The following is a 23,954-nucleotide window of genomic DNA, read 5'->3' on the forward strand; positions in this document are numbered from 1 at the left end:
AAGACCGAAAAGGGCTTGCAGTAGTGAAAGCGCCGGCCGAACACTTCTAAACCGTTGTGCAAGATTTCAGCACGTACCTTGACAGTTTTTAGCCACGACAGCGTCGCCGAAATAGCCCTCCTGGCACCTCTCGCAGTGGGGGCCCGCTGTGTTGCCGATGCATTTCAGGCACTCCCCGGTCTTGGGGTCGCAGTGGCCGGGCTCCTCCGGATTCACGTTCCCATTGCAATCACACGGGACACAGCCCTCCCCCGGCACCGTCGGGTCTCCATAGTAACCATCCGCACACCTGAGAACAGGAAGCCGAGTCAGACCGTGGCCCGGCAGGAGCCCCGGGTCTCCCGCGCGCCCGCCCACGGACCCAACTTAAACACGTTCAGGTCTTGGGGAGACGTGCACAAGAACGATTCCATTCAAGGCATCGGCACCTCCGATGTAAAAAGTGTTTTTCTAAAAAGACCAACAACATCTGATCATTAGAAAAAGAGAAAATAGTTATGAGTCCAGTTGAGGAAAATGTATCTAATTAATAACACTGGAAGAGACAGCACGGCATATTGAACTGTCAAGTTTTATGACTGTGCAATATCGGGTTTCTTCTGCAATGATCCCATCATCTTAGCCTGAGAGGAATACATGTTTCTAATCCCTTGGGGAGAGGCTGTGTGGTTTAATTACTCACAAGGGCTGACTGCTCAGTGCCTTGTTGTCACACAGGATTTATGAACTTGTGGATCAAATGAAGGCCATCAGCATTCTTTCAGAAAACAACTACGTGAAATTAGCATTTTCCATTGCAAGTTGTGGCCCATTCCAGTCTGATCTCCGGAAACCTCAAGGGCTTTCTTTCTCAGCAGAACCTGGCGTGTGCGCTGGATGTTTGAGCACGTGGAAAATCTAAGAATTGAGACAAAGGCCGCCTCTCGGAGGAGGTTTTCTGGTTACCTTTCACAGAGAGGGCCTGCGTAGCCCCGAGAGCACTGGTCACAGATCACCTCCCCTCCACTGTCCCGGTGGCAGGTTGGGCTGAAACTGAAGGGGCAACAGGGCCATCAATGCTTCAGAGAAACTCACCGGAGCTTCACGAAACAGCCAGGCTAGTGCTCTATCTACTTCAAGTGTGAAAAAGTACGAGATTGCTTGGCCAGGGATGACCAGAATATTGCAAGAAGCTGCACACTCCCCAAATTTATTTTCTAAGAAATTATTTTGAATTAACTAAATATCCTATATTGTGTTTCACCTTGTGGTAAACAATATGAAGTATCATTATATTATTAATTATTACAGAACAGGTAATACAATACAAGAACACATGTTCTCTCATGATTAAGAATAGTAGACTATTTTTTTCTAGAAACCATACACTGTGTTCTCTTGTAAACGTATTCTTATTGTTTAACCACATTTACATAGCAGTGCATAAACAGTGAGCCCTCTCTGTACGCACGTTGTTGTCCACACAGTAACAGGAACAGCATTTTTTTTTTTTATATGGGCAACATTCAAATATTATCACACACACACTGTTGAAATCTCTGTTTCTGAGCTCATGATACCCAAACACAATATGGATGCTGTCCCCTACTCCCATTTCTATAAACACACTATATTCTATAATAGTTTATATATTATATTCTATAATATACTGTATACATCACAAAACACTGTGTCATGTTCACAGGACCGCAGTACAGTCAATTTTGTTTGTTGTTGTTTTGTTGTTGTTGTGTGGTTAGTTTTGCCAGTCACTTATCTTTTAAGGGATATCCCCTTTTTTCAAATGCTGATCACAGATAAGACCCGCCTCTGAGCAGGAGCACAGATTTGCTCTTTCACTCGTGAGGAGCAGTTGATTTGTCTGCGACGTTGGTTGTGCATGGCAAGACCATTACCTAAATGATTTGATTAATGTGCTGCGCGTGTCTCACTAAAATCACAAATTGTAGTCAAATCAAATACAGATTCCAGGGAGAACTGTAGACATGAGTGTCTGTGATAGCAGGGAACTAGACTGATACACTGATACACCGTCACATAAAGCATTTCATTTTGCCTGTGGCCAATTTAAATCATGAATGTCCCTGAAGTTAAAAAAAACTTTGACCCAGCCAGGAGTATCTCTGCAGATTCCCTTAGCTGGATTTAAAAAAGGTGAGCCTTTCTCTACAGCAGCTGTTCTCAAACCCTGTGCTGGAGGGCCGTAGTCTTGCCCATCTACAAGAACTAATTACTGGATTAACTGGAGCCGTTTAACAGATTTTCTCAGCTTTCAGGAACAGCTGTTTTTAAAGAGGCCTGTAAAACTGACAGGAATTTGATACATGAAATGAATTTCACTTGGGTTTTAAACAAGGAAAAACCAAAATAAAAGCGTACCTTGTTGGGTGAGATTCTATATTAGATAGTATTATCACAGAACAGGAAGACGTGTTACAGGTACTAGACGCACTTTATATTAACTGATCACTATGACGTGATGGTATGCCTAGTTCTGCTTAAGGAAATGAGGTGTTGTACATAGACTGTTAGCAACTCTTCTAACAGCTGAAAGGGGCAAGGACTGACTGAATTGCTAATATAGTGCCCAACCATAAAACAGGTGACAAAACTGAACCAAGTAATTACAGATTAATATGGATCAGGAAACGATCATCAAAACTATATTAGAGGAAATATTCTATATAGAAATAGGATGGCAAGGGACAGCATAGTTTTAGATTAGGTTGTTCTTTAATTTGCAAAGGGTTTTTTGAACAGTCAACAGCAGTAACAGACACACAGGGCATACTATATGCTAAATGAAGATTTTCAGAGGGCGTTCCATGCAATTCCTCATAAAAGATTGATTCTCAAATGACATGAAGATGGCATTAAAGTTAAGGCATGTGCTTAGGCTGAGAACCAGTTGACAGAAACAACAGACGCACATGCTAAAATCGGTACTGGGACCATTGGTCTTTCCGATTTATATAAGTAAATAACTTATATCACTAGTAAATTCTAATATTGTATATCACTACTAATGTTTACCGATACCAAAATAGGAAAAAGCAGCTGCAATATGAATTTCAGAAAGAATTAAATTGAAATCAAAGTTGATAAATCATAATAAAAAATCGATTAAAACTGGTTAAAAGAGAAGGAGTTAAAACAAGGTATGATATTTTAAAATTTACAGTGTACAATTAATAACTGAATAAGAGTACTGTGTACAGTGTTGGAGCACAAAAGCACAAAGTTTTTTTTTCTCACTGATCATAAGCCCATTTAATTAGGTACAGTAGATAACAAAATAAATAATTTGCTGAAATCATTTCTGGAACAAAAGCTGTTCTTAACATTACAAATGTCTTTTGACCGCTTGCCTTTTCAGTCCAATTTTTACTGTCAGGAAAGAAAAGGTTCCTTTTTATGTTCAAACTAAGGAGGATGCTCAACAATTAAAAACACTCAAGGTGATATCAAGGAAGCAGCTTCACTGTAGCAAAAATGACTTCATGCAGCAGAAAAGACATTTAAAATAGATGCTTTGTTGTAGTAAAACTTCAGAAAGCAAGAGGTGCGTGTATACTGTATATCTGCACATTTTTTTCACCAGTGGTAAAATGATATTCTTTTTAACAGGACGGAGACTTACATAATGTGAGCTAATCATGATTATGATATTTTAAATATAGTAAACAATGCTAAAGAAACACCTACATATGAACTGCTTTAACAATCTCAAAGACATAAAATAAGCTTTCTGTAGTTCAGAATGTTTCTGTGACCTTGATTGCGATCTAATAATCTAGTAATGAAGAGTTCACAGCCTTTTCAGGTTTGTTTCATCGATGTGTTTTTATAACTGCTTCATCAAATTCAGGGTCACAGGGGAGCCCGAGCCTATCCCAGCAAGCAAAGACACATCCCAGATGACACAAGTCCAGCAAAAGAAGTTAAAAAAACCTACTTGTTGGAGGAAATATTCAACGGACAAGCACACATCTGACAATCATCAGGGGTGCCATTGGTGGCATCGCCATAGAAACCAGGAAGGCACAGGTCACAGAATGGTCCTGTGGTGTTGTGGTCACAGTCCTGTGGATAATGTAGGAAAATTAATTGAAACCTTTCCACTAAAATAGGAAAGGTTAGTAGGGGTGTAACCCCGGTGTCCTGGCCAAATTTCCCCCCTGGCCTTTACCCCATCATGGCCTCCTAATAATCCCCCTCTATGAATTGGCTACATTACTCTGCTCTCCTCCCCACTGATAGCTGATGTGTGGTGAGCGTTCTGGCGCACTATGGCTGCCGTCGCATCATCCAGGTGGATGCTGCACATTGGTGGTGGTGGAGGGGAGACCCCATTACCTGTAAAGCGCTTTGAGTGGAGTGTCCAGAAAAGCGCTATATAAGTGTAAGCAATTATTATTATTATTAAAATAAGTTTAAATTTAGGTATGATTAACTATGATAAATAATGTACAATGTGCCGTATTTTACTTTTCAACTTTTAAAGTTTTCAGAGGTACGTAGTCATTTTATTTGCAGGCATTTTAAAAGACAAAAAAGAACCTATTTATCTTGTGGTGTACTCTCTGCTGTAACATGTAGTAAGCATTGAGTGGAATGCTAAAAGCCAGTGTAATCATACTTGGGAGGATAAAATGTAATTTTATTTGGCAAAACATCTTGGTATGATATTCATGCAGCTCGGCATTCAGTATATTAAGAGGGATAAAGCAGGATGAATATGTCACAATATTAGTAAATAAGTCTTTTGGTAGAATGATGTTTAAAATGACTTTGTAAAATTTGACATAAACAATTCAATTCCACTGTTTACTGCATTATATTAATTCTTCCTCTGCAAAGATATGTTGGGTTCAAAAGAGGACTACACAAGTATAAAATGTTTGGATAAACTTCTGGACGATAACTTTGTGATTAAACACAGACTTTACTAAAATAAAACCAGAAGGACTAAAAGCCTGGAAAATAGCAGAGTATATGCAGGGGTAACAAAGTTAACAGAGAGTGCAATAAGAATGAACTGAAAGACAAGACATTACTTTGAACGTTCAGCTAGTTAATTGCTGAAATGCAGTCTTGTTTTGCTTCTAAACATTCTTCAGTCTTAAATTCCTACTTACATTACTGAGAGCATACAGTAGGGTGTTGTGATGTGATGTGGCAGAAAGTGCAGATGAAGTGTGGGCAAAAGGCTTGTCACTTCAATGTGACAGAGTAGCACAAATGAAAGTGCATCCTCATGCTAAATATTAAACAGCAGAGACAATGATGTTATGTTTTATTTGCAAATTTTACTGTCTTCCTCTTGCACTCTTAATGTCACCTCATTTGGATACTGAAACAGGTTCAAATGTCTTTGCAAATGCTGTCCAAGACTGTAAAACTGTACAATATCTGACTAACTCCAGACTCATTCATCAAGGCATGTCCTGCTAATCATACCCTTTCTGATTGTCATCACATTCACCTTCATCAAACCCACCCATTCATGGTCTTCTCAACAATATAAGATGAGAGTTTTAAATTAGTTAACAAGGAAAGAAAAGAGGTATGTTTTATTGAGTTGAATGGATGGCTTTGATGAATAGGGATGAATATAATCTTAATGTTACAGAGTATTAGTTGTCTGATAAAATTCTCCCATGTAGGTATCTTTTAGTGATATAGTATCTACTGTAGAAGCATGCACGTGAGAGAAACAGGGTTCTCTTCTATTACTGGAAGTGAAAAAGGTACCAGACTGGTGCCAAAGTCTTTACTGAACCAGAACGGTTCTGCATTTAAAAAAATCATCTGCATCTTCAATCAAGTGGTGTAATATTACACTAAAAGAAAAAAATGCATAATTATTTTGCGTCGTTGTACAGGACAGAGTGAATTATCAGTCTAAACCCAGCTCATATGGATTAGGAAAGAACAACGACTGGTGTAAAAGTATCATAAACCCACAAGACTTATTATCTGAAGTAATCTTGTGTGACAAACAATGACAACTTACAAAGCAGGCACCATTGATATCGCATTCGGTAGCGTGATAATTGCATTCACACTGCATACAGTTGCCTCCAAACAGAATCCCTCCAACTCGATAGAAACCAGAGCTGCAATACTAGAAAAGAAGAACAAATAACATTTTTGCCTGTTTTGTGATGTCTAGGTTTTATCTGATGCACTGCACAGCCGTATCCCAATAATACCATCAATTCAACATTGAACAAAAAAAAGATTGGTCGAGAGAAGACCAGATCATCCTGTGTAATACAACAACAATGTGGCTGATTGTTTTGTATCTATAAGGTAGAACAACACATATCGGATTATAAGGGGGAGATCATACCTCACAAGAAGTCCCAGTGTAACCCCAAGGACATTCACAGTGTTCTACACTCAGTGCAAGTTTGAGACCTGTAGCATTCATATCTGCTGTATCCAGAGAGGCAGTCCTCAGTCTGTGGGGACAAGTCAAGGATAATCAGTCCTTAAAAAGGTGAACATAACAAACCAAGAAATTAAAGATCATTTGTATTGCGGCAGGATTCTAGGGGACAGTCAATATGGACTGGGAGAAAAGATACAGTTAGTCTTCTTTAACTTGTAGAAGTGTTATGAATAAGCAACAACAATAATGGACAAATACAGTCCATTTATATGTAATTGTTATTTTCCTAAGTATCTTAATAAAGTTCCTAAAAATAAATTAATTAATAAATTACAGACAGATGTCTTTTAATTAAAGACCTAATACTGATCCTGTCCGTCATTAGGACCACTGCTCTTTCTAACTCAAATTAATGAACTGATTATGAGATTCTGGCATCTAGTACCTGTATAGTAATCTAGTGTCTAGTTCTGGCAGCTAGCCAAATTCACATATTCTCCAAAATAGGAAAATTAGAAACAATTTGAGAGGCTGCAAAGGGAAATCACTAGGGAAAGACTAGGAAAACACCAGACGAGAGTATCACGCGATGAAGGAAAAAAAACAATCAATGTAAGGAAACAGTAAGCTTCATGAAGATACCTATGAAAAATGTGTTTTACATGGAACATATCATCTGGAACAAAAAACTGAGCACTGCTGCAAAACCAAAGCTGACATCCTGGCTTTCAAAAAGCTGTTGAATGAGACTCTGATAACTTAGTTATCTTCAAGAAATAAACTAGATGGGCCGAAAAGCTTTCTTATTTGTAACCTTATAGCCACCCTTCACACACCATGACAGACGACATTTCGAATACACTTGTGTAACACAAACTACAGGGAGAAGTGCAGCTCCACCAAATAATGTTTATTAGACATTTCCCTCTGACTGACTCGGCCCAGTGACGGGCTCGGGGGGGGGTTAAATTTACACCCATCCCAGCACCAGCTGTATTAAGCATCCGGTTAATTCCTCCCCCAGAGAGGGGAGACGCATTGGAAAGAGAGGCTTCGCTTGCCTGACAACGGCTGCAGCGGTGCTGTTGACGTGGACTCTGAACCGCAGGGCTGTCAGGTTGGCCATCGCCGTCAGGAGCTCGTCCCGCTGTGCGGGATTCCGGGAGAGCAGGCCGACGAAGCTCCCGGGCACCATCTCCACCCCGGCGCTTTGCTCTTCACGGGGCCTGAGCAGCAGCTGCTGGCTGATCCCTGTTTGCAGAGCCTTGCCGTTCCCCTGAGGAGAAGATGGTGCCAATCGGAACACTCTGCTTCCAGCTTAATTCAATCCCAAATACCTCATTCACCCCCAGGGGAGCACTTTAAGAAATACTAATGTATATAAATAGAACGTTTTTGTATTTTGGAAATTATATATTAACTGTGATAAATAATGTATATTGTGCTTTATTTGCCTTTTTAGCTTTAAAAATGCACAGTTGGGCGTGCAGTCATTTTATTCTCGGGCATCTTAAACGACAAAGAAGAACCTATTTGTGTTGTGTACTCTCTGCTGAAGTGTGTGGTAAGCACAGAGTGGCGAACGCTGAGAGCCAGTGCAATCATACTGTACATACATCAAAATTAAAAAATAGTGATGAACAGGAGGAAGAATTCCTACTTCAAAAACACATTTGTTGAGAATTAGCTACTAATCATTTTAACAAGCTGATGAGAGATGACAGCGCTCGATTAAACAGTGGCTGTGGCTGCGCCTTTCTTCATTGGTAGTAATGATTCGGAAGAATCGGTTTGCGACCGCTTTTAGCCATCTTTCATACAGCGCTTTAAGATAAGGGGGACGTACCTCAATAATGACATCATAAAGAGCGATCATATAAGGATCCCAAGACTCTTCAGCGGGATCAAAAGACACTGTGAAGCTCAAGTTCCCTCCGTAAGAAGTCAGCTGCACATGGAACGGAAAGAAAGGAACTGTTACAAAAGAAACCGTCTGGAAAAACAAGACAGGTTGTATCTGAATCCTACACTGTTGAATTTGACATCCCTTTCTTTAAGGCATCTAATGTAGTCTTTTATTCAGTGTGGAGAAGTGGTCAGAGATGCTCCTGTTGTGCCCTTAAGCGAAGTACTGTGCCACAATCAACTTCCATCAGTAAAACACCCAGCTGTACAAATAGGTACAAATGAAAGTACCAGCCAAATAAATTGCAAAGTCAAAACAAAAAGGAGAAATGTTGAATCGTAGAAATGTCGAAATGACAAAATATTGATGAACTGTATTCTGTGAATAAAGAGAGCTGAAATGAATTTGGGTAATGGGTGTTTATTGTCCTGTTCCTTTAGTAAGGCCTCCTCAGCGAGGTGGCTGAATGGTCAAAGACACTCGAGGGCTGAGCTCTGTGACCCAGAAACTGCATGTTGCATGACAATTCTGTGGCTGCAAATTGTAGTTGATTATATCTCATCATGCCGTTTGATCTTCAGCAACCAAAAGTATAACCTTTGCCTGTTTTTGAACTCCGGTTTCCTCCCACACCCCAAAGACGCAACGAGTAGGATTAAGTGGCACTCTCTATGCGAGTACAGTATGTATTTTTTGTGAGTGCCCTGGCATCCTGCCCAGGGTAAATCCTGCCATGAGCCCACTGTCTGCCAGGTGAGGCTCCGGCTCACTGTGACCCTGTATTGGACTAAGAGGTCGTTGAAAACGGATGAAGTAATGTATCACGATCGTCACCCCTCCTCTAGAGGGCGCACCCACCCTTTTGTGTTTCAGTTTCATTATCACGTTCACTTGCCCCTCGATTCGCCGTTTTATTTAAACCCGGTGCTCCGGAAGCTCAAGGCTCTGCATTGGGAGACGGACGCCCGGAGACCCGCCTAGCATCAAGTCGCCCTACGTCCGCGGCTTGAAGGCCTAGGTTTACGATCGGCGTCCTGACCCAGCTGAGTCCTGGGCTCCGAGTGCCTGGCTTCGTCACTCCATTTTTGATCTCCTTGTTCCATGTCCCTGTTCCTGTTTTTAATCATCCTGTCTTGGATGGATCCCCTGGTTTGGGATTTTGCACTGCGGATGTTCTACATTGGACTGTTTTCTGGACTTGTTTGCCTGCGCTCCCCCCTTGCACATGGTTTCACTGTCGCCATCCATCTCCTAACTGGGATTTCCCTGTAGCCCATTTCCCAGTCACTTCCGGATTATACCGTCTGCACAGGGTCCTAAACTACGCGCTACACGGGAGTCAGGACCGGCTCCCGTTAAACTGTGTGAAAATAAATCATGGACCATTCTAAAGCCTCCTTTCAAGGTCTCTCCCCCCTCCCCTCTTTCACAGCGGATTACAAATTATAATTCAATTAATCACTCCAGGGACTAATGTGTATACAGATTAAATTCTGTTACAAAGAGTACAACCAAATTATTGCCCGGCTTCATATTTCAGTTCTGGAAGAGTTTAATCACAGGGCATGATCCATTAACTTGCCCAAAAAAAATGAGTGGAAATTGAGAAGCAAAAAAAAATCCTTGAGGGAGAACATTAACTAACTTCTGCAAGCCTGTTCAAATCAATTTTGCCTGCATTAATACTTGCAGTTCCTTATCAAGAATAACAGCTCACGGAGACATTATGCTGCAATTTGCTTAATGCCTTTTGGCAACAGGATTCCAATAAGTGAAAAGGCTTAACAATAATGTGGGTCTTTTTAAAAACATTCTATTAAATCTTAGGACATCATAAAAATTAAACACTGATAGAGTCAGCTTCCCTAATAAACCTTCACTGGGCACAGAAATCAAGGAAAGCATTTGAGAAGCCAAGAAGAGCATTTCCAATATCTAACTAAAATAAAAGGGTACCTTGTTTCCCAGGAATCCCTCGGGTGCTGACCAGGAATAGAGGAATTGCAGTGTCCTGCCTTCTGCTGTGTTGTTAACAGTGACAGGAAGTCCATTAATGTAGAATCGGGCTCTGGCGAGATTGTCAGTTTCAACAACAGACCGCAGCAACCCATCGGTGTTTACCACCTGATAACACAAAAAAAGAAAACAACAAGTGACATCCACTTACAAATGAGTTGCTGGTGGTTTTAAGAAAAGTATCTTGAAACTGTCTGCCATGACATTCGTGAAGTATATGTTTCTAACCACTTTCGGATCATGGTTGGATCATGGTAGGTATGTAAAGCAACATCAGGTGACACAGTTATTGAGACTCTGCGGTTTACAAAGTCCTACCTGATCTATGGGCCAGGAGATACTGTCGCACACATCTGACACTCCAAAACAGAAGCACTCAGTGCAGCCCTCTGGGTTGCTCTCTTGAAGGTTATAATAGCCCCGTTTACAAAGGTCGCAATTTGCACCCATCACATTTTCCTGCAAAGAGAGAAGGCCAGTCAGTTGCAAACCAGAACGAACGGAAATGTACTTGTCATGAAATGAACTTTATTTCATAGGTTTATAAAGCTATCGAATGTCTCTTTCCTTATATATCGCTGGCACTCTAAAAACAGGTAAACAAAACCCCCAAAATATTGTCCTGAAGCAAAACAAGTTACTGATTTACTGTATAATAAGTGTTGGTATAAAAGGAGCTTTGTGCTTGTAATTTTAGACACAAAATATCAGTTGCATTGTCAGGGAAATGCTTGTGGAAAATCAGTGTTACCATCCAGCTCTCCAGATCTATGGTACCATAATAAACAAAGCCAGAAACAAAGGCCAAGGACAGAAAATTATCTTCACTTACTTTGCATATACATTCTTCAGCACAGGGGTCTTTATTAATGCTGCCCACCAGACTGCAATTACACCGGATGCAGTAGGGAAAGCCCGTGAAGCCGAATGCACAGCGGTCACATTTATCACCAGTGTATCCCTCTTTACAGTAACACTGCCCAGCATGTAAACCTACGAGAAAAATACCTTATATAGCAATTGCCACAAAGTAAAGTTAAAATACAATGAGAGGATTAAAGGCAAAGTGTTTACATTTATTATCATAAAGGGAAAACTAGAAACTGTATCTTAAGAAGAAATTCTTTGTCAAATTTGAGGTCCCTGTGTTTGCTGTGTCTGGGATGTAAAACCTTGACTCTAAACACAAGAATGATTCAGAAACTAAAATCGACACAAACAAGCATTGAAATGTATAACACTGGAATCCCCATTCTGGACTGAAAACTAAATGAATGGTTAAGGAAGAAATGAAGAATTTGAGATATTGGAAGAGTTAAAAAAAAACACAATGGGTTGGACGTACAACAGGTCAATAGGCCACTGTGCAACCAGGGAAAGTCTGAACTTTTCATCTCATGAGACAACAGACTAACAAAGGAGCCTCACAAAAGACTTGCAAATGAAATTAAAGAGGTTTTCAGGTGTCACATGTCAAGAACTAAAGACAGGAACAGGCGAATGAAAACTGTTGACGATGAAGATGAATGTGAGGTCACTCCACACATTACCAAAATGAAAATGATAAATGAACATAAAGATCCAAATTACCATTCTGGAGATCAGCCTGATTTTCATCCTTAACACAGTTAAGATGCACAGAGCCATATGGATCACATCCACATTCAATGCAAGGGTTCTCTGCATATGGTGAGACCTAATCATGGAAAGGAATTACAAGAAAAGACACTTAGCAAAACCCAACCTCTCAGTGCTAGAAATACTAAAAATAAGAAACTACAGAAAACAGCTGAGGTTTTTAAAAGCGAAGGTATTCTAGGAAGATGCAGAACAATTACATTTTACACTATTTTAAATTCTTCACTGATCTGAGTTATTTCCTTCCAAATGAATGACTTGATTTTCAATTTCTTGCAAGCTAAGCCAACAGACACCTACAGTAGTGAGGAAACAAGACCTCCAGATAAAGACGAAGCAATAGCAGGCAGCAGCTATGAAATGTGCACGTCAGAACGGAGAGGAAGACTTGCCTCCTGGGGTCTGAAGTAGCCATCGATGCACGTCTCGCAGTTAATGCCAGCTGTATTTTGAGTGCAGTTCACACATACTCCTCCCCCAACAAACTGGCCGTGAACATTCAGGCTCTTCCTGGTGTCTGCCACTGTCTGGTTGTAGTAACAATCTTCAGCCTTGTTATGACAGTTGCATTCTAGAGAAAAATACCACAAATGAATTTAAATGCATACAGCACAAATGAGAATGGGACTGCTTCTGCTCAAAATATACAATTACAACTCAAATGTCTGTTTTCTTCCACTTCTATACAACCTGAACAGCATTTACGATGTTCTAGATCCAAGTTATAACTAGACCTCGAGACATTTTTCAAGGCTGCTAAGCACTTTCCGTTTGCACGGAATACACTGTACAAAAAGTGCAAACACCGCTAAAGCAATGTAGCAGAAAGACTTCTGCTGCACAAAGTGGATGTTTGTAGCAAAGAAAGAATTCAGAAATAAAGAATAACATATAAGAACAATTTGTGTTTTCACTAATATGAAAACTGTGATGTGCTAACGAACGTTACATTTATGAAATACTGTAGGAAAGCTACAGCCAGTTAAGGATCTACAGAATTATAAAGGAACAAGGCATTAGAATTGTCTCCAGTAACATGAACCCTCATGTGTGTCAATTGTACTTGCAATACAAATTAGTGAGGAGTATGTCTATTGCCAAGGGCACTAACAAAAACTTACAGAACCAAACTGGCAGTATTGCACTGTTGTGTTACTGCAATCAAATGAACTTTGCACTGCTATAAGTCACATTTAATAAAACAGGATCTGTACATATAAAAGGTATTTTCTGTGTAAACAGAGTAAGAGTGCTCTCTTCCAAAAATGTTGATCCAGAGAGAAATATCTTCAGTTTCCTGAAGACATGTTCAATTTAATAAACACCATCAGAAAGGAAATGAAATTACTTATGAAAGTAATCATAAGTATGACATTAAGATTTCGATAAGAGTATTACAATCACAGAAGAAGAAAAGGTTTACATACTGGGATTAAATTACTTTTCCCCATGATTATACCAACCAAATTTGTTGAGAACTGGATTTGGAAGGCTTGAATGTCTTTTTGATCGTTTTCAGCACTACTATTTGTTACATTAGAACAGTCTTCAATTTTGCCTGCAAAATCTGGAAATGTACCACCTTTTGTCAAAAGACATTACAGAATAAAGTAGTACTCAAGCCACCATCGTGGGTTACTCTACAATAGTTTCACACTATTCACCCAACAACAAGCCAGAGTCCATCTCATACCAATTGCCTTGTCTGCGCCAATATACCAGGCATGTTTCTGGAACTGATCCAGCAGAGCCAGTTTGAAATTGGAGAAAAGGTAAATTAAATTTAAAAAAAAAATCCTTCCCATCATTGGTGGCTGATAAGCTTGGGAGACGAATATATTGCGCACTAACATGCACTAACCATGAAGCTGAAGAAAAATACTGAAAGAGACTAGCCTGAAAGGCAGTGAGAGAAAAGCTCTTCAAGTTTGCGAAAAAGGACTAAAATTAAAAAAAAAAAACTTTAAAACATCATTCACAGCACAAGAAAATAAAAAGTGCCCTGCAGGAAAAACAGAGTAGTGAAAACAGAGCTTACTGAGCATCACATTTATTCATTTAGTTTCTGTTTTAGAACATTTTGCTTACTTTCACAAGTGTTGCCATCAGACAGGGTTCCAGGTTGCCAGGGTTTCTGATGGTAGCCAGGGCAACATTCATTACAGCTCTCCCCACACGTATTGTGCTCACACACACACTGGAGCTTCTACATTAACAAAGGAGAACAGTAGATGTTTTGTTGGAAATATTTATTTCCACTTAAATGCTCTTCATCTGCTCAGTTGCTCGACAGTACTTAGGCTCTGTATCCACGTTCTTGAGAAACCTAGACACAGTTTTAACAATGTTGTGCTGAAATGCGGACATTTCAGTAACTCTCGGCAATACTTTAAAACCAGTCACTGTTGGTAGGACTATGAGAGAAGAAACAAGAAACAGATCCCAACGTTAATTCTTCATCAGGTGTTAAGGACACCAGTGGGTTACTAGCTGCAGGCATTAAGTGTCAAGTTGCAGCTGACAAGCTCTTGCGATTACAGCTGTTCTTGCTATCGGTCTCACATGAGGCATCATTTTTTGATAAACTGCAACATTCTGGCAATGTCATCCAAAAAGTATATGGCTAACTGGAACTAGACACTCTCTGCAGCTTCTACAGCTACAATTTCCATTAAAAAAGTCTTTAGGATTTATGTCTTTACACAACCTTGGACACTTCATCCCAGGGGCAGCTTTGAGCATGGCCATAACAGATGCACATCCCTCCCACAGATATGTCCTTGATGGAGTAATAATACTGTGGGGAAAAAGACAGGATTATGAAAAACAAATCCAATATTCACTCTTGTTGTGTTGACACAACAATGTTGAACGCAAACATTAAGGCATTACATTCAGAAAATACTGAAAGAAAGCTCATTCTTTAAGCACAGTGTTCTACAATATTAAAGATAGTGCAATTAAGATTTCCCAGTACCACAGTTCTATGTCCAGCTTTTAATATTAAGTTATTTGTAGATTTTCTCCTAAACCTTTCCACTCACCTATGCATTGAACAATTAAAAAAAAGTATCATTACAGAAAATAAGCGTGCATTTTTGCTTTCTTCTTTTTCAAAGTCACAGAGAAAGGTACTGTTTGTTTGGAAGTTTTAACTATTACAAGGGCACCGACATAAGAAGAAACTGGCAAACCTAGGTGGCAAAAAAAGGAAACAAGAGTTTTCAGAGTCAGTTGGGAGACGAGTGTGACCCATTTTAATATATACACTGCGCACCTAGCAATATTAAAAGTTTATTGAGCTCCAAAAGACCATCTGGATCAATTGTCCCTTTACATTATCTTTTATTAAAAACTTTAATGTGAGCAAAGTCAGACTGCAACTAAAAAAAAAAAGCTGCCTCCTTAGTAAGTAGCTTTCTTGCCAGTACTGCAAGAGGAGTTCCCCATACCCGACGAGTGACTATGGGGTCCACGTCTTTGGGGTCCCTGTAGCTGAGTGTCATGAGGTCGGCGTTGAGAGTCCTGATCCGCTGCAGCCGGAGGCGGATGTACCGAGAGGAGGTGAACTGCAGCAGGGCGGGGGTGAGCTCATCGGCACCGGGCCTGCCGTTGATCAGGGAGGTGTGGATCTGCGCAAAGCCACACAGGCAAAAGCTTGAGACAAACCCATTTCCACAGCAAAAACATAAAAAGGCCACATGGCTGTTTTCGGGCAGCTTAGCAAATGTTTTATTCGAAAAATCCGATTTCCCCAAATCTGAGTTTAAAGATACGCAGCAGCTCAAGGAGAAGAGAAAAAGGAACAGTAAAAAGGAAGAATAATTCAAAGCATGTTTGAAATTGAAATTGAAATTACACATGCTAAGACTCTAAATCACTAAATGACAAATGTAAAGGAAAATAGCAGTAATTTCAGGCTCTCAAAATATTTCATACTTTTCAGCAGTTACACATTTTATTCCTTCTACCATGGGCTCTCCATAAGAGGCTTGTCTGTAGTCACTCATTACTGGGAGTGTTTTTTTTCTCTGTAATTGACAAACCGCTGCTTTTATCACATATGTTTCAGCCTCTCTAAAATCCAGTTGGCACTGTGAATGGTCAGGAAGCATGCATTTGAAGAATTGTACATTGTCTGACTCTCAGGTGACTACTTCAGCCTTGAACGAATGCCAGGGTTTATGACTCGAGCTGTGTGAAACAGGATCACATCGAGAGTTTCTAGAAGGGCTTTGCGCTTTATAGAGGTATTAAGGTCTCTACAATATGAAGGTCTTACATTAAAAAGGAGGTCAAGCCTTTTATTAGCCTTCCTCCCATCAGCAGGAGACATGTGCCGAATTAATAGCAATACTGTGAGTAAAATGTAATGATATTCAACAAAGGTTTCTCCATAAATCTTACATTTCACTGACTGGTCTTTAAAAATGGCAAGCGCTTAAGACTAAAAAATTAAAAACAGATAATCACCTGTTTAGTGGAAGCCAGTGACGTGTAAACATTGCACTGTAACTCCTTATTGCTTTACAAATCTACGAAGCAAAACTTCTCAAACATTGTGAACAACTGACGCTATTGAACAGTATCTTGGTTACTGGGTTGCCACATGTCCAGGTTCTAACAGAATTGTTCTCTTTTTGAGAGGCCAGAAAATCTGTAAAATTTTCTTGGTTACCTTAAATGTTCATTGTTTTTTTTGAATCCCTAACAGCATCTCTTTAATAACATCATATTTATATGGAACATCACTTCAGCTACAGAGTTCTTGCAATCTCATCTGTTAGGACACATCTTTTACAAAAAGCCTATCTTGCTTAAATATAAGAATGCCAGGGTTTATGACTCTAGCTGTGTGAAACAGGACCACATCAAGAGTTTTCTCTAGAGGAAATATAAGTAAGAACAATTGCAGTAAGTGAAGACAGTTTTACATTGGGTTTATAGAAAGCAAATGATTTTTTTCAGGTAATGGATTTGGTGTTCAGTTTTTTAAGTCAGACTTACTGTAGCAGCTTCACTTGCCAGTAACATTGGAAACCGACATATCAATACTTTTTTTCTGAACACACTGCAAGTGTTACAATGGAATATGGAACAGAGGACAAGTCATACAGTGTGCAATAAACTTCCATGTTGGAATAACATTGTAAATCAGACCCTGGCTTGAGGTCATTCCTCAGGCCTGGCTTGACTGCATTTTAAAAAGAAACCTGTTGTACGTGACATGTCAGAAATAACTTAAAAGATGGAGATAAATAACGTTATCAGAAATAGCTACTGTGCCATGTGTGGAAGTATTTTCTACTGTTCCAAAATGTAGGTAGTGGTCACTCAGAAACAAAAATCTATAGTAATAACGTAGCATGACCATAGCTGTGCTCAGACTTTAAGGCACTGTGTTGGATACACCTTGTGTCTTCTTCAGGGTCCTCTGGAAATGTGCTTTTTCACCACAAATTAAAACTCATCCCAGACCTTCACTGAACTGCGCTGTGACTCCCTGAATCTCTACAATAAATATGATGAATAATGGGAACACAAGTACATACAGTGCCACTAAGAGGGAGCTTAACAGGCAAATAATATTCACTAAGTGGTGCTACTGGAGTTTATCCATGTTCCATGTTTCACATCCATGGGTGTTATACAAATGTGGAATATGAAAAGCAGATAGTATCAGGAAGTAACAGCATGAACTAGACATGAGGTGATGAACTAACAGAGCAAGAAAAGGGGCACAGAAGTGTCATAAGCCACATGGGACTGCAAACAGACAGGCGGGGGGGGAATCATTCATACACTGTGTGGAACTACCTGCAGACCAAACCGAACGTGGCTGCATTTATTTACGCGACCCGCTCATGATCTGCGGCCTTCAGCGTCCTCAGTCTCTGCAGCATGAATAACTGCATGCCATGTGACTTATATCCTTAGAAACAGACTGCTGGCGCCGTCCCGTACCTCTCCGTGCTCCAGAGGGACCAGTCGGGAGTAGTACGAGGTGCAGATGACTTCGTCGTCTCTTTTGTACGTCGGGGGCCCAATCCGAGGAGTGACGTTGTACCGCGTCAGGCACTCCGTGTCGCTGATGGCGTAGTACTGCCAGGGCTGGAACTCCACCCCGTCCAGAGAGCGCTCCAGGATCCAGTTCCCAGGGCGCGGGGAGTTGGCTGCCTTGATGATGATATAGGCCACTTGGAAGACCTTAAAAAAAAAACACAGAACCAACGTTGTGAATCATTCAGTCTAGCAGGTCACCAAAATGGGTTTTTTCAGTTTATAGGGCATAGGAAATGCCTATACAAAACCTCGATATAATATGCATTCACCTGTTTTATTTCACATTGTGGCTGATATAGTTTGCTACAAATTATATCAAGGGAGGTGTTTGCACTGCGGATCTTGAGCCGAGCACATTCAATAGCATATCACTGGTAACCCACAGGTATCTGCACTCATAAGTTATGTTTTAGTGTATACACTCTCAGCCCACTCAAAAAGGCCGAATCTGTAGGGCGAAATGAAACTGTGCAAGCTGGCAGTTATTCCACTTTACAACTCGAGTACAAACGACCGTGTGAATCATCTATTGTCTGACCATGTTGTTCACCCTGTGTTTGCCACAGTCTGCTGAACTACCTCTCTGCCCATTATACAGCCGGCTGGGCTACAGACACTTACTTCTGATTACATAGGGGTTTTTCAAGGGCTGCGATGCCATTATCTTCACATTAAAAACCCCAGCTGATGCAGCTAATTTTAAATCCTGTTTCAACAAGCAGTCAAAACAAATCTACTCTTTTATCATGTGCTTTTAGTTCAGCCACCATGATGAGAAAAACACACAGAATATCGCTGATCTTTTTATACACTAAACGAAAAATAAAACCCTATGTGTCTTAAAAGTTAACACTGATCTAACACTATTCAAACACTGAAAGTAATTATTCATTTCATGTATGTGGCTGCATTCATTTCAACACAACGTAATTATGAATCTTCCACACAATCTCTTGTTGTGTCTCCTATCTCCAGATATTTCTGCAGTCATGACAGTTTTTACAGTCAGAGAAATAATTGTGGAGACTGAAAACTTCCCTTTTGAATGACAAGGCCATGCTTGTGACATTTGTCATCTAGCTGGCTAGGAGCCTGGTTTGTACATGTCATTTCATCACTACTATACATATACAGGGACAAGAAAAATAGACATTCTTCTACTAGATGTAAAAGAATGACTTTGATTTTGAACATTCCTAATTATACTCAAGTTTACAAACTTTCACTTTTAAAATGTTGCATACTTTTTATTTTCCTGGATCAGTAATGCTGGAAAATTATCAAAAAACATGAATAGCCCTTTTGGATATATTGTTTCTGAATATTAGAGAATGTGTTTAATAATATGATGTTTATCCTCAAAGTACATTTAAATTGTCCACTGGTATTAACTGCAACTAATGAGGGGAAGACATTTGCAAACCTAGTTTATTAGGCTTGTTGGTAGCTAACAATTTCAGAGTTTCAGTTAACATTTCTTGGAGGATTCTTGGGGGTTAGTTTCAACTAATGGGTGGTGTGGTGGCTTTGTGGTTGAGGACCTGCGTCTGTGGCTGGAAGGTTGCCGGTTCGAATCCCGCGGCCAGCAAAGCTCCAGGGGTGCTGTATAAATGGCTGACCCTGCGCTCTGACCCCCAGCTTCTCTCCCTGTCTGTGTGTCTCATGGAGAGCAAGCTGGGGTATGTGAAAAGACAAATTCCTAATGCAAGAAATTGTATATGGCCAATAAAGTGATCTTAAATATCTTAAACCTCAACATCATGGCTGAGTACATTGTTCCACACTTACACAAACCCGTGAGTAAAGAAGTGCCACCCTCTTAATTTTCACTTCCGTCCATTGCTTTGCATTTCCCCCGATTGTCAGGAAGCTGACGTTTTTAGGTTGTCCTTGTCACTGCCTTCGAGGACTCTGAAGACAAGAATCATGGCCCTTTGGGGTCTTCTCCATTCAAGACCAACAAGTGTCAGTTCCCTCAGCCTGTATTTTCCCCACTCAATGCTATATAACCACTAGCCCAGGAATTTAAATAAGATCGTTTGAATTCAAATTAATTAAATTAGGGGGTTAATCTACACAGGCCAGACTGTGCAAGCCCAAAGTAGAAAATTACCCTTAATATCAGTGTTAACACCTTTAGACCTATTAGTAAACACACTGCCCCTGTTAGCATGCTGTGATGCTGGTTAGGGAATTATATTTCAGAGGGTTGACCACTGCCTCATGCCGCACCAGCATTACTTTCGTCAGCCACCTGGTTTACCTGGAAGTCTCCCATCCTAACAGTGAGCAACGGTACCTTCCTTACTTTCTCAGCTGTAATGAGATTATGCTAGAAGATATTATGCTGCCGTCAGTAAAGTGAGCAATATGCTCAGATAAAGAATACAAATGTGTGCAAAATCTTTTTTCTAGCATTTGTCTCTCGTCGGTCAGTTTGTAATCATTTTTCTCTTTTCCATGCAGTACTTTCCTAATTAATTCTATGTTTTGTTATCAGGATTATGAATGGGGCAAAAAAAAAATAGGGGACTTTCCTTAATGTTAGACAAAGAGGTACAGTATTACCTGATTCAGCCACAGAAGCCTAAATCTGTGGCCTGACTTATCTGTTCAGCAGTGAGAAGACACAGAAGTATAAATCAGTCTGCAATACTCTGATCAGAAAGGAATGCATTACTGAAATTCCCAAAGACCGATTCTAACTTGAATGAAAACTTTGATATGTAAATCAGATTTTATGTATTTTTTCTGTTAGGAAGCAAGAGATGGCGGAAATTTGGCAAAGATGCATTAGACGGGAACTACCAAGAATTTTACTATCCTTCAACTCTCAGAAAGAAAGCAAGCAAGCATGCAACATTTAAATACCTAAAATGTGCATATCTTCAGGCTCTGGACCAAGGAAATACAGTGTGTCCTTCACAATCAAAATCAATAACAGCTGACTTTGTGATTCATTTTGTATGACTGACCTTCAGACAAGGAAGGTCCCAGGTACGTATCTGACAAAACATTTTCAATGTAGCAATTTAAAAATAGCTTTACTGAAACTCCTCCTGCATCTGAATGCCTTAGACTTGCTTAAAGAAACAGGAAAAGAAAAGTTTATGAATCTTTTTTTCAGTGTTCTGTGCCCAGTGAATATTTAATCATGCCTGATACTTTAATCATTAAATTGTGATATTGGTATTTGTGATCTAGCTCCTAAATAATGTTTTAGAATGAAAGCCAAATAGTTACATGTATGGATACTACTAATATGCTTTTTTCTGACCAAAAACCCACAAAATCTTCAACTATGGCCCGGTAATGTCAACTCCAGATCACTCTCTCACATTGTGAGAAGTACTTTGAGAATAAATGAAAAAAAAACTGTAGTTTTAATTGATTATTTTGTTTACGGCTCCTGAAAGACTGCACAATAAGGTCTTGGGATCAGCTGTCCTGTAAACAAGCTAGTTTGCCAAAATGAGCTGGATTTCATTCCAGCTGTGGGGCAGAACCACAGCCTCTTCAGACATCACTCTAGGAGCAGCCATGCCTCTGGGAGTACTGCAGCAATTTTAAAGGCATGCGTGACTATTTCCCATTCAAATACACCTGCCATGCTAGTCTTTTAAACTGCTCGACCACTCGGAGAAGATTACAATAGCAATCCTTTTCAATGAATGATTGCTTCACATGAATATTATATATTAGTAGACACTCAGTATAGAGGACTGAGGGTAGTATTCACCCTGTAGAAAGAGAGTCACATGTTGAGTAATTACACAATCTTTTAAAGGAACCTTTTAATTCAAAACTATAATCATGAATCAAAAGACTGTTCTTTCTAAAAAAGATTCAATGTGAGAAAAGCCTTTGAAGCCAATTGAAATGTACTCATCGCATATTCATCCCCCTAGCTCAGTACTTGCTAAAAGCACCTGTAACAGAAATCCCTGCTATAAATCTTTTTGGAATGATTTATATGTTTTGCACAATGATGTGGTGTATATTTGCCGATTCTTCCCGGCAAAATTCTTTGTGAGCCTGGTTAGTACCTGGATGGGAGGCTCCTGGGAAAGCTAAGGCTGCTGCTGGAAGAGGTGTTAGTGGGGCCAGTAGGCGGCGCTCACCCTGCGGTCTGTGTGGGTCCTAAAGTTCCAGTATAGTGACGGGGACACTATGCTGTAAAAAGGAGCTGTCCTCCAAATAAGGTTAAACCAAGGTCTTGACTCTCTGTAATTATTAAAAAGAGTAGGGGTGTAACCCTGGTGTCCTGGCCTAATTTCCCCCTGGCCTTTACAAATCATGGCCTCCTAATAATCTTCATCTATGAATTGGCTTCATAACTCTATTCTCCTCTCCACTGATAGCTGATGTGTGATTAGCCTACTGGAACAGTCTGACTGCCGGTACATCACCCAGGTGGAGCTGCACATTAGTGGTAGCAGTGGGATTCCCCATTACCTGTAAAGCGCTTTGAGTGGAGTGTCAAGAAAAGCGATATATAAGTGTAAGGAATTATTATTATTATTATTATTATTATTATTATTATTATAAATTCAATATTACCCCTTCACTTTGTCAATCTAATCACTGACTGTCATGATCACCCCTTGCGCAGTGAATTTGACCCCCTTCCATCTGGGTGCTGATTTAGACCGCCTAGATTCAAGAACAACAGAACAAAGTCATCTTTTATTCTCACAGCAATTAACCTCCTCAATTTGGACGATTGACAGTATATTTGACTTTACTATTGACACACCTGAAGAAGGCTCCACAGCCAAAATGTTGTCTCTTCTCTTTTCCTTTCAGCATGGAATAAACCTTTACCTGTTCCTTTGCAGCCTACGCATGCTGTCACAGCCACCTACGCTGTGACTTTTTATATATATGTTTGCTTCTCATTCTACATGTTTATTATTTGTTAACGGGTTCATGTTGTGTTAAATGTATTGCATTATGTGTAATGTCTTTTACCTGCATGTAAAGTTTCCCATCTGGGATATTAAAGTGCTCAGTTCCACTATCTTAGATCATGTCATCAGGAGTCTGGACATCTTTACTTTTTGTTGCACATGAAAACTATTACACCAGATGATTCCATACTGTAATACTCTTTATATCATTAAACCAAGGACAGATTCTGACAACTAGCACCAAAAAGTGAAAACTTCATTTGCCAGATCTGGGCAATGTCTTGGTTGTAGGATGCATATTCCATTTCTTAACGATGATCAACAAGAGTTCCATGTAATTTTCTCTCAATCTTTGCTTTTTAATCGCTTTTTCTATTAATTGTTTCAAACGCTCCTTGGCCTTCATGCTTGATTTGTATCACTGTGTGAAATGTAGCTCCAAATTAAATATCTGAGAAAATGAACAGAGACAGATGGATTACTCTAAAAATAAGATGTTAACCCACAGAGATTCCACTGTTTTCTTTAATTTCAAACTAATTATACACACCTGAACTGAATTAGTGTTGCCATAGCAAAGTATTGTTCCTGGTAAATTATGAATGCTAACGCAAATAAGAATCTTAATCTTATTTACCTTCTACCAACACAGTTAACAACAGTAAAACAACAGTAGAAGTTGGGCAGATTTGAAATATAAAGTGTCTTGATCTACTTGAAAGTGTCATGATTACATGTTTGTACAGCAACAAAAGGGGACATCTATGCAGGGGCTGAATATTTATAAAGGAAACTGTACTGCAGGGGGACCCACTTCATCTACAACTGATGTGCCTCCACACCTGAGTTGACATGTCTCCTGTGTATAAACTTGTAGTATGAAAGGTTTTACCAGTCCATGTGCTACTACATTTTGTATAGTACACTTCTGTCTCTCAAATGTCAACCTATTTCCCCTAAGCACCCTCCATGTATGCATATCATTTTCATGCAGATGGGGAAATCTTTTTGGTGGTGCAGAGGG

At 39.9% G+C, this 23,954-nt stretch overlaps 1 protein-coding gene across 2 annotated transcripts in view; it reads right to left on the reverse strand.

Annotated features, from left to right (window-relative positions):
- The window catches only part of lama1 (laminin, alpha 1), a 76,532-nt gene that overhangs the window by 34,581 nt on the left and 17,997 nt on the right, over positions 1 to 23,954 (reverse strand). For both annotated transcript variants that reach the window (XM_069191606.1, XM_069191607.1), the window contains exons 4-19: positions 17,922 to 18,164; positions 15,410 to 15,589; positions 14,665 to 14,754; positions 14,046 to 14,163; positions 12,350 to 12,528; positions 11,910 to 12,015; positions 11,152 to 11,312; positions 10,638 to 10,778; positions 10,260 to 10,427; positions 8,244 to 8,345; positions 7,459 to 7,673; positions 6,356 to 6,467; positions 6,017 to 6,127; positions 3,956 to 4,083; positions 946 to 1,032; positions 78 to 289 (exon numbers count right to left, since the gene is read on the reverse strand). In XM_069191606.1, the coding sequence (XP_069047707.1) occupies positions 78 to 289; positions 946 to 1,032; positions 3,956 to 4,083; positions 6,017 to 6,127; positions 6,356 to 6,467; positions 7,459 to 7,673; positions 8,244 to 8,345; positions 10,260 to 10,427; positions 10,638 to 10,778; positions 11,152 to 11,312; positions 11,910 to 12,015; positions 12,350 to 12,528; positions 14,046 to 14,163; positions 14,665 to 14,754; positions 15,410 to 15,589; positions 17,922 to 18,164 (2,353 nt within the window). The remainder of the gene's footprint in view (positions 1 to 77; positions 290 to 945; positions 1,033 to 3,955; positions 4,084 to 6,016; positions 6,128 to 6,355; positions 6,468 to 7,458; positions 7,674 to 8,243; positions 8,346 to 10,259; positions 10,428 to 10,637; positions 10,779 to 11,151; positions 11,313 to 11,909; positions 12,016 to 12,349; positions 12,529 to 14,045; positions 14,164 to 14,664; positions 14,755 to 15,409; positions 15,590 to 17,921; positions 18,165 to 23,954) is intronic.

This window comes from Lepisosteus oculatus, chromosome 6 (genome assembly GCF_040954835.1).
Source record: "Lepisosteus oculatus isolate fLepOcu1 chromosome 6, fLepOcu1.hap2, whole genome shotgun sequence".
Classification (NCBI taxonomy): Eukaryota; Metazoa; Chordata; class Actinopteri; order Semionotiformes; family Lepisosteidae; genus Lepisosteus; species Lepisosteus oculatus.